The 13,214-nt window shown below is 36.5% G+C and overlaps 1 protein-coding gene across 1 annotated transcript; it reads right to left on the bottom strand.

Annotated features, from left to right (window-relative positions):
• Nucleotides 27-6,385, bottom strand: LOC107609154 (endoplasmic reticulum-Golgi intermediate compartment protein 3). The gene is made up of 13 exons (XM_016311002.2): nucleotides 5,964-6,385; nucleotides 5,797-5,870; nucleotides 5,499-5,582; nucleotides 5,245-5,325; nucleotides 4,853-4,933; nucleotides 4,268-4,360; nucleotides 3,120-3,299; nucleotides 2,909-2,976; nucleotides 2,757-2,808; nucleotides 1,082-1,135; nucleotides 903-995; nucleotides 673-739; nucleotides 27-549 (listed from the first exon to the last, which is right to left on the bottom strand). The coding sequence occupies exons 1-13, from the start codon at nucleotides 6,103-6,105 to the stop codon at nucleotides 458-460; spliced, it is 1,161 nt and encodes a 386-aa protein (XP_016166488.1). The 5' UTR covers nucleotides 6,106-6,385; the 3' UTR covers nucleotides 27-457.

Genomic DNA, 13,214 nt, shown 5'->3' with positions numbered 1-13,214 from the left:
TCTTCCTCATTTTAGATCATCAATGCTGAATTAATAGTTTTCCAAAGACGGTTGATTGAATTAGATTGTTTTGGGAAAATGAGATAAAAGAATGCCAACCCCCCTATTTGGCTATTTCCCTCCCTTCCCCTCCCTCGGAACTCCAAACTCAAAACAACCCGGGTATAAACCCCAATACTTTCCACAAAATATGCAATATTCAGTTATTCACATCATCACAGCTGTTTCAAGAAAGACATAATTCATTGGCAATGTGGCATTTGCCGCACATGTCATGTTCAAGCATTGCATTTCAACCGATGACATGATCCAAGTGCAAAATCCTTTTTGCTGAAAGTGAGTACTCATGGAACCCCGAGGGGAATTCTATTCAACAGTTGATCTTCTCTGCAATAGATTGTCTTGGGAAGAACCATGCACTGCAAAGTGGTGATACAACATTTAAGGGACGTGCTTATCAGTTAAATTTACCAAGTTCCATCTTCTTCTTGATAGCCCGTTGACCGTGATAGATAAACGAATCTAGTATTCCAGATACAGTGTAAACACCTGAATGGAAAAAGAGAACAAAAAGCATTGATGTGACAAGATCCCGACAAATTATTTTATTCATGTCCTGAACGTATTTTAAAATACAAGAGTAGAGAAGAGTAGCTGAAGATCTGTTTTTACCTCCAACTATGGCACAGACATTAGTAAGGAAATGCAAGAATGAGACAGGTTCTTCTGTAAAGGTAACCTACAACATGTCGAAAGATAACACAAAGGAATGCAGAGAGGGTGAGGAGTACTGAGAAAAACAGAGCGCCTAGTTGCAACCACTGATTTTAATATAACATATTTCAACTTCAGTTGAACAGATATAATATTAATATTAACTATAATATATTGTATGAATCCACCTTAATTGGAGAAAGGTCATAGAAGAAGAAAACTCCGGGAAGGGACTGGAATCGGCCCACATCCCCAGTCTTGAAGTGTTCTGTCACAGAGAACTACATGAAGAAATTCTAGTTTTCATTATGCTTTCCTTGTTAGAATGCAAAAATCAGTGAAAAGTGGTATTTATAAGTTCAATAACCTGGTTTGTTTGGATAGTATGTCCTCTCACATCAGAGTAAACAGTAGGCACAACCTGAGAGACAGCATGAAAGGGACGACAAGAATCAAAATTTGGTAAGTTTCCAACGAAAAAGACACTGGTTATGCAATATTTCACATGTTGCAACAAGAATAACAAAATCAAGTACCCTTTTAAAAGACAATATTCAGCAAACAAAACATATAAACTGTGCATATATCCTGATGTAAAAATGAATGTTACAATTCTGCTTTCTTTTTCCCAAACAGAAGCAAGAATAAATTGCTCTTGGTTGAGGTTTCTAAGATTCATTCATGCATTATATTCTTCTTCCTTATATTGGACAAGGACAGGTTCATCATTTATATTCTTATCGGATGGATTTGATCACATACATCAATGTTCCTGCCCAAGTAACATTTGGATTATGCTACTTCCAGAAAGCAAATGTGAGTACACCCCCTCAAAGCAGTTCTATCTTATAGAGTCCATTCATTAACCCTAAGCTTTATCTTGGTCCAGTCCAAGAATCTACAATATCTTAATATCCGATAAATTGCATCTACATACTCTGCTTTCATTCATGTAGTATAGGGTTCCTAAATCGGGAGGTCTAATGCTGCCAATTGATAGAATGGAACTAGAAAGTAGGTAAGAAATAGGTAGTAGAGAAAAAAAGTGGGAATGGACATAGCATGCCTTCCCCCCAATCAGAGATAGAAGACGAACTGTTAGGGACTTGAGTATTATGGGGTGCCTAAAATCCTACATCGGGTAGTATGAGATGCTTGATGTTATATTTAAAGAGTGGTTCTTCCCTTTCAATAGCTAGTTTTTTTTAAGGTGTGGTTTCTCACTTTTCTTAAGCACTTAACAATGGTAACAGAGCAAGGTTGTCGGCACCATGGAGAGGGCTACCTATAGTCTGGATTAAGGTGAATACCAAATACTAATAGCCGGTAGCAAAGTGGCTACCAATGGGTCAGCGTTGAGAGTGAAGACGTTGTGGATGTTGGCTCTCCAGTCTCCAGGGGCAGTGTATTGTTAGGAACTTGGGTATTATGGGTGCCCAAAGTCCCACATTCAGTAGTGTAGGATGCTTGATATTGTATCTAAAGAAAGTGGTGCTTCTCCTTTAATAGCTAGCTTTTTTAAAGTGCAGTTTCCCACTTTCTTTAGATACTTAACAAGAAATTACAATTTCAAGGCTATCAGAGAAAATCTTCTTGTCCTTAGCTTCAACTACAAAACCCTCCCCTCCCCCCCCCCCCCTTCTTTTTCTTCTCCTCCAAGAAAAATAAAAATAAAAAAAACAAAACTCCAAACTTCCATCTTTCTTTGATAAACATAACAGATAACAGCCTTCTGAACTTTGAATTTCTGTTCCATTCATTTTTATTTTACAAACATGCCACATCACACATAACGTGAGGGATAAGCATAATTTTGAACCACGGGAAGTCCACATGTATACATTACTTAAAAGCTATCCAGGTTCCAGAGTTAACGAATTCAGGAATAAATAATTAGTTAATTCATTCATAAAGCACACAAGGAAATACAATGATGAAGTATATTGGATATTGATTTACTCCACATAGCAATTTGACAATTTATTCTAACCCTAATCTTAATCGAAGTTAGTAATTAGGAGTACGCAGATATATAATCTAACCTTAATAAAATATTGATACATCCCACTTGGTGTTTTCTGAGTCCAATGTGCACTGAAAATTCATAAGGTGACAAATTATATAATTTCAAAAGTCAATTTTTACAAAATTTTAATAGGATTTGAGGGTTTTTTTCAGAACAAAAGAAGCTCACCGATCAAGAGGATTCACCACACCAGGAAAATAATCACCAAAAGCTAATCTGTTGATGTGGTGACTTAACTGTATCACATGTAAGACTATTTAGTCTCTTGAAATATGAAGTGTCATGATTGATTAAAAAAAATTATATTTCCAGATCATGCGTAGTATAAATTGCAATTAGTTCACCAAAAAGTATGCAAGGTAAACAGATCAGCTCTTACATTAAACGAGTCCTTTTGAAAAGCCAGCAGATCATGTACATGTACACCAGATTGCTGAAAGCTTTTGCCCGGAGCAAAATGAAAATTACCTGCCACCTTATTTACTTCCAAGAAGCCATATATGTTGCATCCTTCACCGTCTTCTTCCTTGATTCTTTGCAAGAATCCTTCCCTTTTGCACTATGTAATGTACAACATACAACAAATAAGCACCAAACTAAATTAACAATTTAATTTTAGAATTGTTATTTGAACTAAAAAAAATTCATAAAATGCAGATCATTGTTGAAGATACAGCTTAGAGAAATACAATAAAATATTTATGCTAAATACTAGAAGAAGGGGAAAATAAAAGGAAAACTATGTAGCATCCATGGAGCAAGTTAATTTGAATGAACACATGGCATTTATTCACAAATTCAAGGTGAAAGTCACCAAGGAAAACAATATCTGTCCTTAAGTATACTAGTGCCTTGACCTTGTTCTGAGAGTATAAACATCAGGGAATAATGCAGATTCCAACAAAATGCCACAGGATGTTAACTGCAAAACTAGTTGTTGGATATCATCTTTATCAAACAGCTTTATGCCTGTGGCCAAGGAATGTTTACATAACCATTTTGGTTATCATATTCACCATTTCCACATATTTTACAAGTTACAACCCAAACCGAAGTATAGTGATCAATAAAAGACATGACTACCGCACTATGGAAGGTTCAAGAACAAGCTCATCTTATAAATTTTCAGTTACCAGTTAATTCCAAACAACACAGTAAGCATCTAATTACAATGGAGAGAAGAGATCTGTTAGGACATGCAGTTTATTTGATGATGAATACCAGGTAGTGAACCATCTCCATAAAAATGCTGTTAACTTAACTTCCTCCAACACAAGCTGTAGAAACTATTTTAATTGGAATTTCCAAATACAACATATATAAGCACAACATCACAAATGGATCACAGCTTTGGAGTTCCATTATTTTATTACTACAAAGCCTGTTCTATAATGCAAGCAGCCAGAAGAAATGTGAAATTTGGGATTCTAATATATACAAATAAATATAAAATATGAACAATGCCACTTGCCGTTTACATGGATGTTGGCGAACATAATTGTGGTTGATGCATTCATATAGACAAACCTGATCAATTAAATCTGGATTTGAGACTGCCCAACCTTTTTTCCGATATGCTTCACGAACATCCTCACAGGAATTACAACAATCATCATCTGACTGCAAATACGAATAGAGTCCAAGATTAAGGAATCATCAAACTCGTGATGCAAGGAACATTTCGAAACAATATGAAACCTGAACTGGAAAAACCTAAGCTAAGATAGCAGCCTAGTGCATGAGGTTCTATCCCGGTAGAGTGAGGGTCTAGAGATGATAGAAAGGCTGTCTCTAGGCAACAACCTTCCAAGTTTTGTAACGGCTTACCTCGCAACCTAGGATAAGATGGGAAGAAAACTGCATGGACTTGACCTTAATTCAGCTGCCTAATTAAAAGCAGTTTTTCCAGAACAAACATATGATGCCCCTAAACTTTTGGGAGCATACAGTATTGAAAGTAAATAAAATAAAAAAAACAGATTCCTTGGTATGCGACCTAGCCAACAAAAACTCCACTCTATAGTCCAATAATCAATACATAAAACAAGGCATTAAATTCACGACATCCTTATAAACCATAACTTCGGACACCTAATTTTAAATCAGGCATACCTCTTCTGCCCCATAGCAGGAACCACAATAAGTCTCATTGTGCTCTAGCCTGCCTCCATGCTTTTGCAAGGGATTTTCAATCTGCGCAAATAAACATTATACGAAAGCGTAGTAGAAATGTATTCAAGAATTATATCTTTTTTATAAACTACTATAAATTAAGAAAAACAAAAGGCACCACCACTAATGTAATCCAGAAAAGTGAAAATCCTAAAAAGCAAAATGTATCTTATGGAGTCAACAACGAACATGAGATAAGGCATGACCACATGGGATGGTTAAAATTTGCTAAGCTTAGCAAGTTGTTTAATAAGAAAGCACAAAAATAAAACTGAAAGACCCTAAGTTTATCAACAACCCAATATCAAAATATGAACAATAAAACATCTTACCTTGGGAGAACCAATTCCATCTTGCCTTGTACCTATTACATTGCCTTGAGTATCTAACCTTTTCTTGATTATATCATGTCTCTGTGAGTTACATCAAAGACATATAAAGTTGTCAGAAATCAAGCAAGAGGCAGCGCATGACATCTAAACAACTGATAACCCAACATTCGTTACTCTAGTCTAGTGAAAAACCTTAACTGCGCAAGCACTAACAAACTAAACTAAAAACAACTTCTTTTCTTCATGGTACTTACTACATCGAGATGTTGCTCTCCACTAATGTCCATTGCATCAACACTGAGCATCGAGCACGGTAGGGCAGGAAAAGTAACATCAAACTGCACGTCCAAAAAAAAAAAAAAAACGAAGAGACCAATTACTCTATGCAACAAACAAACCTAACACTACGTTCACATTACACAACCAAATAAGTCAAATTTAAACAAAAAGAACAAAGCACTTGAATTTACAAAAGATAAGAATAACAGTCCTGTGAGAACAAACATTCCTAAAAAAAATGAAGGGTATTGAGAAAGAGATAAAGGACGTTACATTGATACGCAGCGTTTCACCTCTAGAAGTATCCACAATAAGCTTTGTCTCAGTTGAAGCATGCAGATACAATCCTGAACACAAAAACAATAAAAACAAAAATCCAGTGACATTAAATAAAGAAAAAGAAAAGGACACAGAAATTAATGGAGGAATTAACGGCGTACGAAGCTCGGAGATGAAGAGCAAGATCATGAGAACGGAGGAAGCAAGGGTAATGACGCCGCCGGAAAGTGTTCTGCTGTAGAAATCCTCATTGATTTTAGGGTAAGCGTCAAGATTACGAAGCTTGCTCATTATGCTATCCATTGCTGATCCCAATTTCGACTTTTTCTTTCCTTTTTTTTCGAAATAAGTACCAAAAATCTAAGATCCAAAGGTCATAGGTGTGAAAAGGAAAACAATGGTGATTGTTTGTTCCGAGTTAAACACCCCGTTGAATCAATGTTCTTCCGATTTCGGATTTGTTTCGGGGCGTCTTCAATCGGAATCAGTTTCTCAATGTTTTCCCCTAATTTCTACGAACCTATGACCTCTGACTCTTGTTTTCATTAGGTGCTGAGAGGTTTTTATGTTTTTGTTTTCATTTGAAAATGACACGATATTTTGGTTTTTTTAAGATATAAAAAATAGAGCCGTTTTATAATTTACTAGCGTTCCAGCGTTTTTTTATTNAAAAAATCAAAATAAAAATTTAAAAATATTATTTATAAATTAAATATTTATAAATATTATTAAATTTATTTATTTATTTTTAACAGTATTTAATTTGAATCAGAAATAAAAAAATTACATTTAAAGTATTCTTTATTTTTATGCATAATTTTAAGGACAATTCACCAAAATAAAATAATAGAATTTTAATATTACCAAATTACAACTTTTAAATCTTTGATACGAAAATGCAATTTTTCATAACTCTATATAATCCGTGGAATGAGTACCACGGATTATGAATGCATGTAAACCGTGGGTGGGATTCCACGGTTTACGTTAAAAAGGGAAATGCATAAAAATCGTGGTAGGGGTTCCACGGTTTCTGTTAGAGTGTACAATGAGCATAAACCGTGGAAGGGATCCAGCGGTTTATGCTCTACTATAAATATGCGGAAGTGGTACAGCGGATTATTCATTTCAAACACTTCCAAGTTCTAGAGAGAGAAAGTGGCGTTTCTAAAGAGAGAAGGAGGTGAAAAAGTGGAGTGATTTGAAATTTTCTTGGGCCGGGTGATGCCAGGGCATTTTGGCCAGTTTCACTGACCTTTTCTTTACTGTTTTTAAGGTACTTTCATGCATTTTCTTAGGAAATAAGCTAGTTTTTGGTGGATATTCACTTACATCTTGATTCAAGCATACATTGTGCACTTTACATGATTTCATGAGAATTTTGCATGAATTATATGATAAATTGGATGATGCATGATCCCATGATTAAGAGCAAGGCTTTGATGCACTTTGTTTGATTGATTTCAGGCCAAAAGAAGAAGAGAAGAGCCACGTTAGTGGCTACGTTAGTTACACTAACGTAGGCACTAACGTGGAAGGAAGGAAAGGCCCAACGTTAGTGGGGAAAGTTAGTGGCATTAACTTTGAAGAAAGGAAATGGAGCCAACGTTAGTGACACCAAACATTGTCACTAACGTTGGGATGAACACACACTATCCCCAAGAAGTCACATTAACTCCCACGTTAACCTAGTTAACGTGGAAGTTAACGTGAAGAAGAAGACGTTGTTGACAACGTTAGTGACACCAAACATTGTCACTAACGTTGCCAACACAAGCCACAAAAAGCCACGTTAACTCCCACGTTAACTTAGTTAACGTGGTAGTTAACGTGGGCAAAAGTCCCACCTGGCAGCCTGACCATGCCTTCTTCAAACACGCATAACTGGAGCCACAAAGCTCCAAATGAGGTGATTCCAGTGGCATTGGAAAGTAAGATTCCACCATGCCTTCCATGCCTTCTTCAAACACGCATAACTTGAGCCACAAAACTCCAAATGAGGTGATTCCAGTGGCATTGGAAAGTAGGATTCCAGAGATTTTCAAGCATATATGGCACTACATGGTTGACACTAAATTTGAGGGAGAAAACCTTCCCCGAAAGTGCAATGATGAACATGGTATCAACCTGTATTAAGGCCAAGTGACCTCTTCACCTTCCAAGAAGTATAACTCGAGTTGTAGAGCTCCAAATGATGCGCTTCCAAAGGCATTAGAAAGTAGACATCTAGGGCTTTCCAAAAATGTATAATAGTATGGGGTGGACACTAAGTTTGAGCTTCAGAAACTGACAATAATGAAGCCCTGATCGCTAGCATTATTGGCAATCAACATTTCCAGTAACGTTGTCATATATGCCAGCGATCATGTCCACTTCAAAGGAGCACAACTTGAGCTACAGAGGTCCAATTGAGGTGATTCTAGTTGCGTTAGAAAGCTGACATTCAGAGCTTTCCAACGATATATAATACTCTATAGTGGGCATGAAATTTGAGCACAAACAAGAGGCATCTTTTAAGCCCTAAAAACACCAACTGGGCAGCAAGTGCAACGTTAGCCACAATAACTTTAGTACTAACGCCACACTTGTAGCGTTAGTGTGGCTAACTTTAGCACTAACTTTAGCATCTGGGCCTCAACTTAACTCACTTCTCTCTCAAGTCCACTTCAAAGCTCAAGCAAGCAAGCCCACAATTGTCAACCAATCAAGACCACAAGAAGCATCTAGAATAGGAATTTTCATTTTATTGTAATTTGCTTTTATTTTCATTTTGTAATTTAGGAGAGCCTATATAAAGGTCTTAGTTTTTACATTCAAGGCATTCTAGAATTCTGGAGAATTGAAGGAAGGGGGAGAGAGTGAAGACCAATTCGAACTTCTGTGAATTGGCACACTCCAAGGGGAGTGGGTCTTCGGAAAGGACAATATTCATGAAGAAGAAAAGGTCAACCAAAAGCCATCCCACCCCTACCCCAACAAGCAAGTTTACTCAAGCTAACAACAGAAGAAGGCTTGCTGGGGAGAGGCACTCAAAACAAGGGGCATTAACTGGCTCATCTTTCCTCTTGAGGACATTCCTCTTAACAAACTGGAAGAAGAGGAAGAAAGTCGTGAACAACTTGTCAAGCTAATGACATTAAAAGAGCGCTTGTTGGGAGGCAACCCAACCGTAGGTAACATTTTCTTGCTTTGCTTAGTTTACTTTCAATAATTTGGCATATGATTGCACTCTAAGTTTGGTGTTGCCATGCAACAATCTGATTTCCAATCTTCACTGGGTACTTGCAACAGTCTAAATTGACAGTGACACACTAAGTTTGGTGTTACCACTTAACTTTCAAGCAAAGTACCATGCCAATACCACTTATTAATGCAATCACATTGTCTCTGTTTTACTTCTTGTGCTTTTGTTGTGATCCATAATCTTGCTTGCTAAAATACATGCATACTCACACTTTATTTTAAGACATTCATGATCCATCATAAACTCCGTCACCACTGTTTTAATTGTTGCTTGAGTATAAGTAATCATTCTATGTCTGGTGGGAAGGAAATGGAGCCAACGTTAGTGACACTTAACATTATCACTAACGTTGGACCAAGCTCATAAGTGGGCACGTTAGTTACCACGTTAACTTAGTTAACATGGCCTCTAGCGTTAAGAAGAAAGGGGGGAAGCCAACGTTAGCGACATTCAACATTATCACTAACGTTGGCCAAGTCACATTAAGCCACGTTAACCTCCACGTTAACCTAGTTAACGTGGAAGCTAATGTGAGGAAACAAAGTGGTCGACAACGTTAGTGATACCGAACATTGTCACTAACGTTGGGATGAACACACACTATCCCCAAGAAGCCACGTTAACTCCCACGTTAACCTAGTTAATGTGGAAGTTAACGTGAAGAAGAAGAAGTTGTCGATAATGTTGCCAACACAAGCCACAAAGAGCCACGTTAACTCCCACGTTAACTTAGTTAACGTGGTAGTTAACGTGGGCAAAAGTCCCACCTGGCACCCTGACCATGCCTTCTTCAAACACGCATAACTTGAGCCACAAAGCTCCAAATGAGGTGATTCTAGTGGCATTAGAAAGTAGGATTCCAGAGCTTTCCAAGCATATATGACACTACATGGTTGATACTAAATTTGAGGGAGAAAACCTGCCCCGAAAGTGCAATGATGAACATGGTATCAACCTGTATTAAGGCCAACTGACCTCTTCACCTTCCAAGAAGTATAACTCGAGTTGTAGAGCTCCAAATGATGCGCTTCCAAAAGCATTGGAAAGTAGACATCCAGGGCTTTCCAACAATGAATAATAGTATGGGGTGGACACTAAGTTTGAGCTTCAGAAACTGGCAATAATGAAGCCCTGATCGCTAGCGTTATTGGCAATCAACATTTCCAGTAACGTTGGCATATATGCCAGCGACCATGTCCACTTCAAAGGAGCATAACTTCAGCTACAGAGATCCAATTGAGGTGATTCTAGTTGCGTTAGAAAGCTGACATTCAGATCTTTCCAACGATATATAATACTCTATAGTGGGCATGAAATTTGAGCACAAACAAGAGGCATCTTTTAAGCCTCAAAAACACGAACTGGGCAGCAAGTGCAACGTTAGCCACAATAACTTTACGATAATCAATTAACCATTGATTGCTTAATCCGTTAATCTCTGTGGGATTCGACCTCACTCTATTGTGAGTTTTACTTGACGACAATTCGGTACACTTGCCGAAGGGAGATTTGTTGAGAGACAAGTTTTTCGTGCATCACCGGGATCATGGCAAACGAATACAGCTTTTACCGTCTGAACGGTACTTCGCATGTAGCAGGCAGCATCAACGAAGAGGTAAGCCTGCTATCTTTTATTCATTCTATTTTATATAACAGAGAAATGTAGTAGAGGATTAGGCTTATTTAGGAATAGGATGAGGGTTATTTATGATATGGATTTGTTAATTTGGATTAGGATTTTAAAATTAGGAGATAGGTCCAAATGTTTAAGTAGGGTGATGTTCTTCTCGTGTTTAAGACATAGGGTTGAAACTCAAATTTGTTGTTCCTAAGCGTTCATGTTTGAAAACAAAGTTTTGAAATTTGAACTTTTAAACATGTAGGTTTAAAGAGTAAATTTTGTAACTTGAACGTCATGGTTAAATTTGCATTCTTAAATTTAAAAAATTATAAGTGTTGTTTTTTAGCATTCTTGAACGTAAGATTTAGATTATATCATGTTATGTTTAGTATTTGCTTATGTTGAATTAAAGATTTGTTTATTATATTATAGCGTTATTAATTTGAACCTAGAATGGTTGTGAGTGATGCAATCTCACTTGGTTTTGGTTATTCATCTCACCTGTTACAACCTAGTAGGTGCATCACTAGTGTCCGGAGGCAACAGAACATGCCTCTGCATGACAGGATCATACCGTATCTGGAGAGGGCAGATCTGTACCATCTGGCAAGGCTCAACACGAGGTGGTTCTGGTTGGATGAACCCCTCGTCAGCGCATTCATTAAGAGGTGGCGTCCTGAGACGCACACCTTTCACGCTACTTCTCCTGGATGGGTATTTATAGGCAAAATAGGTCCATGCATAAACCGCTGAATCCCTACCGCAGTTTATGCCTATTTGCACAATCCAACAGAAACTGTGGAACCCCTACCACGATTTCTATGTATTTCCTTTTTCTACGTAAACCGTGGAACCCACGCACGGTTTACATGCATTCATAATCTGTGGTACCCCTTTCACGGATTATATAGAGTTCTGAAAAATTGCATTTTCGTATCAAAGAATTAAAAGTTGTATTTTGGTAATATTGAAACTCAAATTTTTTATTTTTTAAAATTATTAAATTATATTTTTATTATTTTAATTTTTTAACTAATAATTATAAATTGAAGTTGCAGTTTAATATAGTACCTTGGACAAAAGGTAATCATTGCTATCCATATTTGATTACTACTATATAAATTTCATGTTTACTTTATTGTACACATTAATTAAACTGTACTTTATTATTCTGTTTTGCATGTTTTAAAATAATGTCATCGTATTATAAAGGTGAGATAAATTTTCATAATCTAATGTGAACCTTCTTAATATTTTGTTTGTCATTTGAATATTATCCATAAAAAATAGTTACTTAAAGTGAAACATTACATAAAGAGAAACAGAAAACTTTTATATTCATCGTTCTAGTTTCTTTTTTAATCCTCATTTGATATTACTCAAATTTAATAGGTTGATGATTCTAATTTTTTGTAATTAGTTAGAAAGTTTCATCTCTCTCTCTCTGTAAAACCCGGTCAAACTGTAATTAATTAATAATAAATTAAATAGGAGTGAATATGGTTAAAAAATTTAGCAATCAGAATTTGATGATTTAAATATGATATTTGGACTCAGTGAATTTTTCTGAGTCAGAAAACATAGTTTTCTGAATAAAAATGCGCACTGAAAATTTGACCAGCAGTACCGGCTGCGATCTGTTCGGTACTGTGCTGAGAAAATTAATTAGAAGTGAATAATTTTAAAAAATAAGAATTTATAATTTTGGAAGATAGAAATATTTAAAATAAGATTTAAAACTCTAATCTTAGAGGTTTTGGCCCAAAATTGAGCCAACGGACCAAACCAAGTGAACCGGGCCCAAGTGGACCCAAGATCCAACATATATAAACATTAGTTATGAGTATTTCAACTCATTTACCCTAAAAATGAGAAGGGAGGGGGGGGATAGAGAGAAGAGAGAAAGAAAATCTAGCTTTTCAAACTTCAAATCACCATAACTTTCTCTCCTGAACTCTGATTGACGAGCCGTTTGCGACCACGCGTCGCTTTTTTCATCCTCTACAATTTTATCTAAGTTTTATGGTCAGTATTCCACTGTCTTCTGCCCGGTTTTTGTTTTTCTCTTTAAATTCAAATTTGGTTTGGGTTATGAGGAAATCTTGTAATTTTGGTTGTTTAAGAGTGCTCTAGTATGAGCCATTGGTGAGTTCCATCAACCAATTCCATGGGTTAAGGCAAAAAACCCTCTAACCCTTGTGATTTATCATTTTCGTGAACCCTAGGTTGATTGTAAGTGTGAAATTGGTTATGTTAGAGTATTCGTTGATTTTGGTGCACGATTGGGAGGTTGGTTTTGCTTGTGGAGCTTTGGTGAGGCTTGGAGTTAATGTTGGTAGAGACTTGCAAAGAAGAGACTCAATTGGATTGGCTCCAAGAGGTACGATTTAAGTTTTATTTAAGTATCGTGTGGTGTGATGAGAATTCCTAGGCTAGATGCCCCTAGGATTAAGTTTGGATTCTGTAAATGGTTGGTACTAATATGTATAGTTGATATGTAATATAAATTAATGATTGGGTTGAGAATTGTGTGAATTTGTATATTTG

Source organism: Arachis ipaensis, chromosome B07 (assembly GCF_000816755.2).
Source record: "Arachis ipaensis cultivar K30076 chromosome B07, Araip1.1, whole genome shotgun sequence".
NCBI lineage: Eukaryota > Viridiplantae > Streptophyta > Magnoliopsida > Fabales > Fabaceae > Arachis > Arachis ipaensis.
The sequence above is the reverse complement of the archived record's forward strand: the minus strand, read 5'-3'. Positions and strand labels throughout refer to the sequence as shown.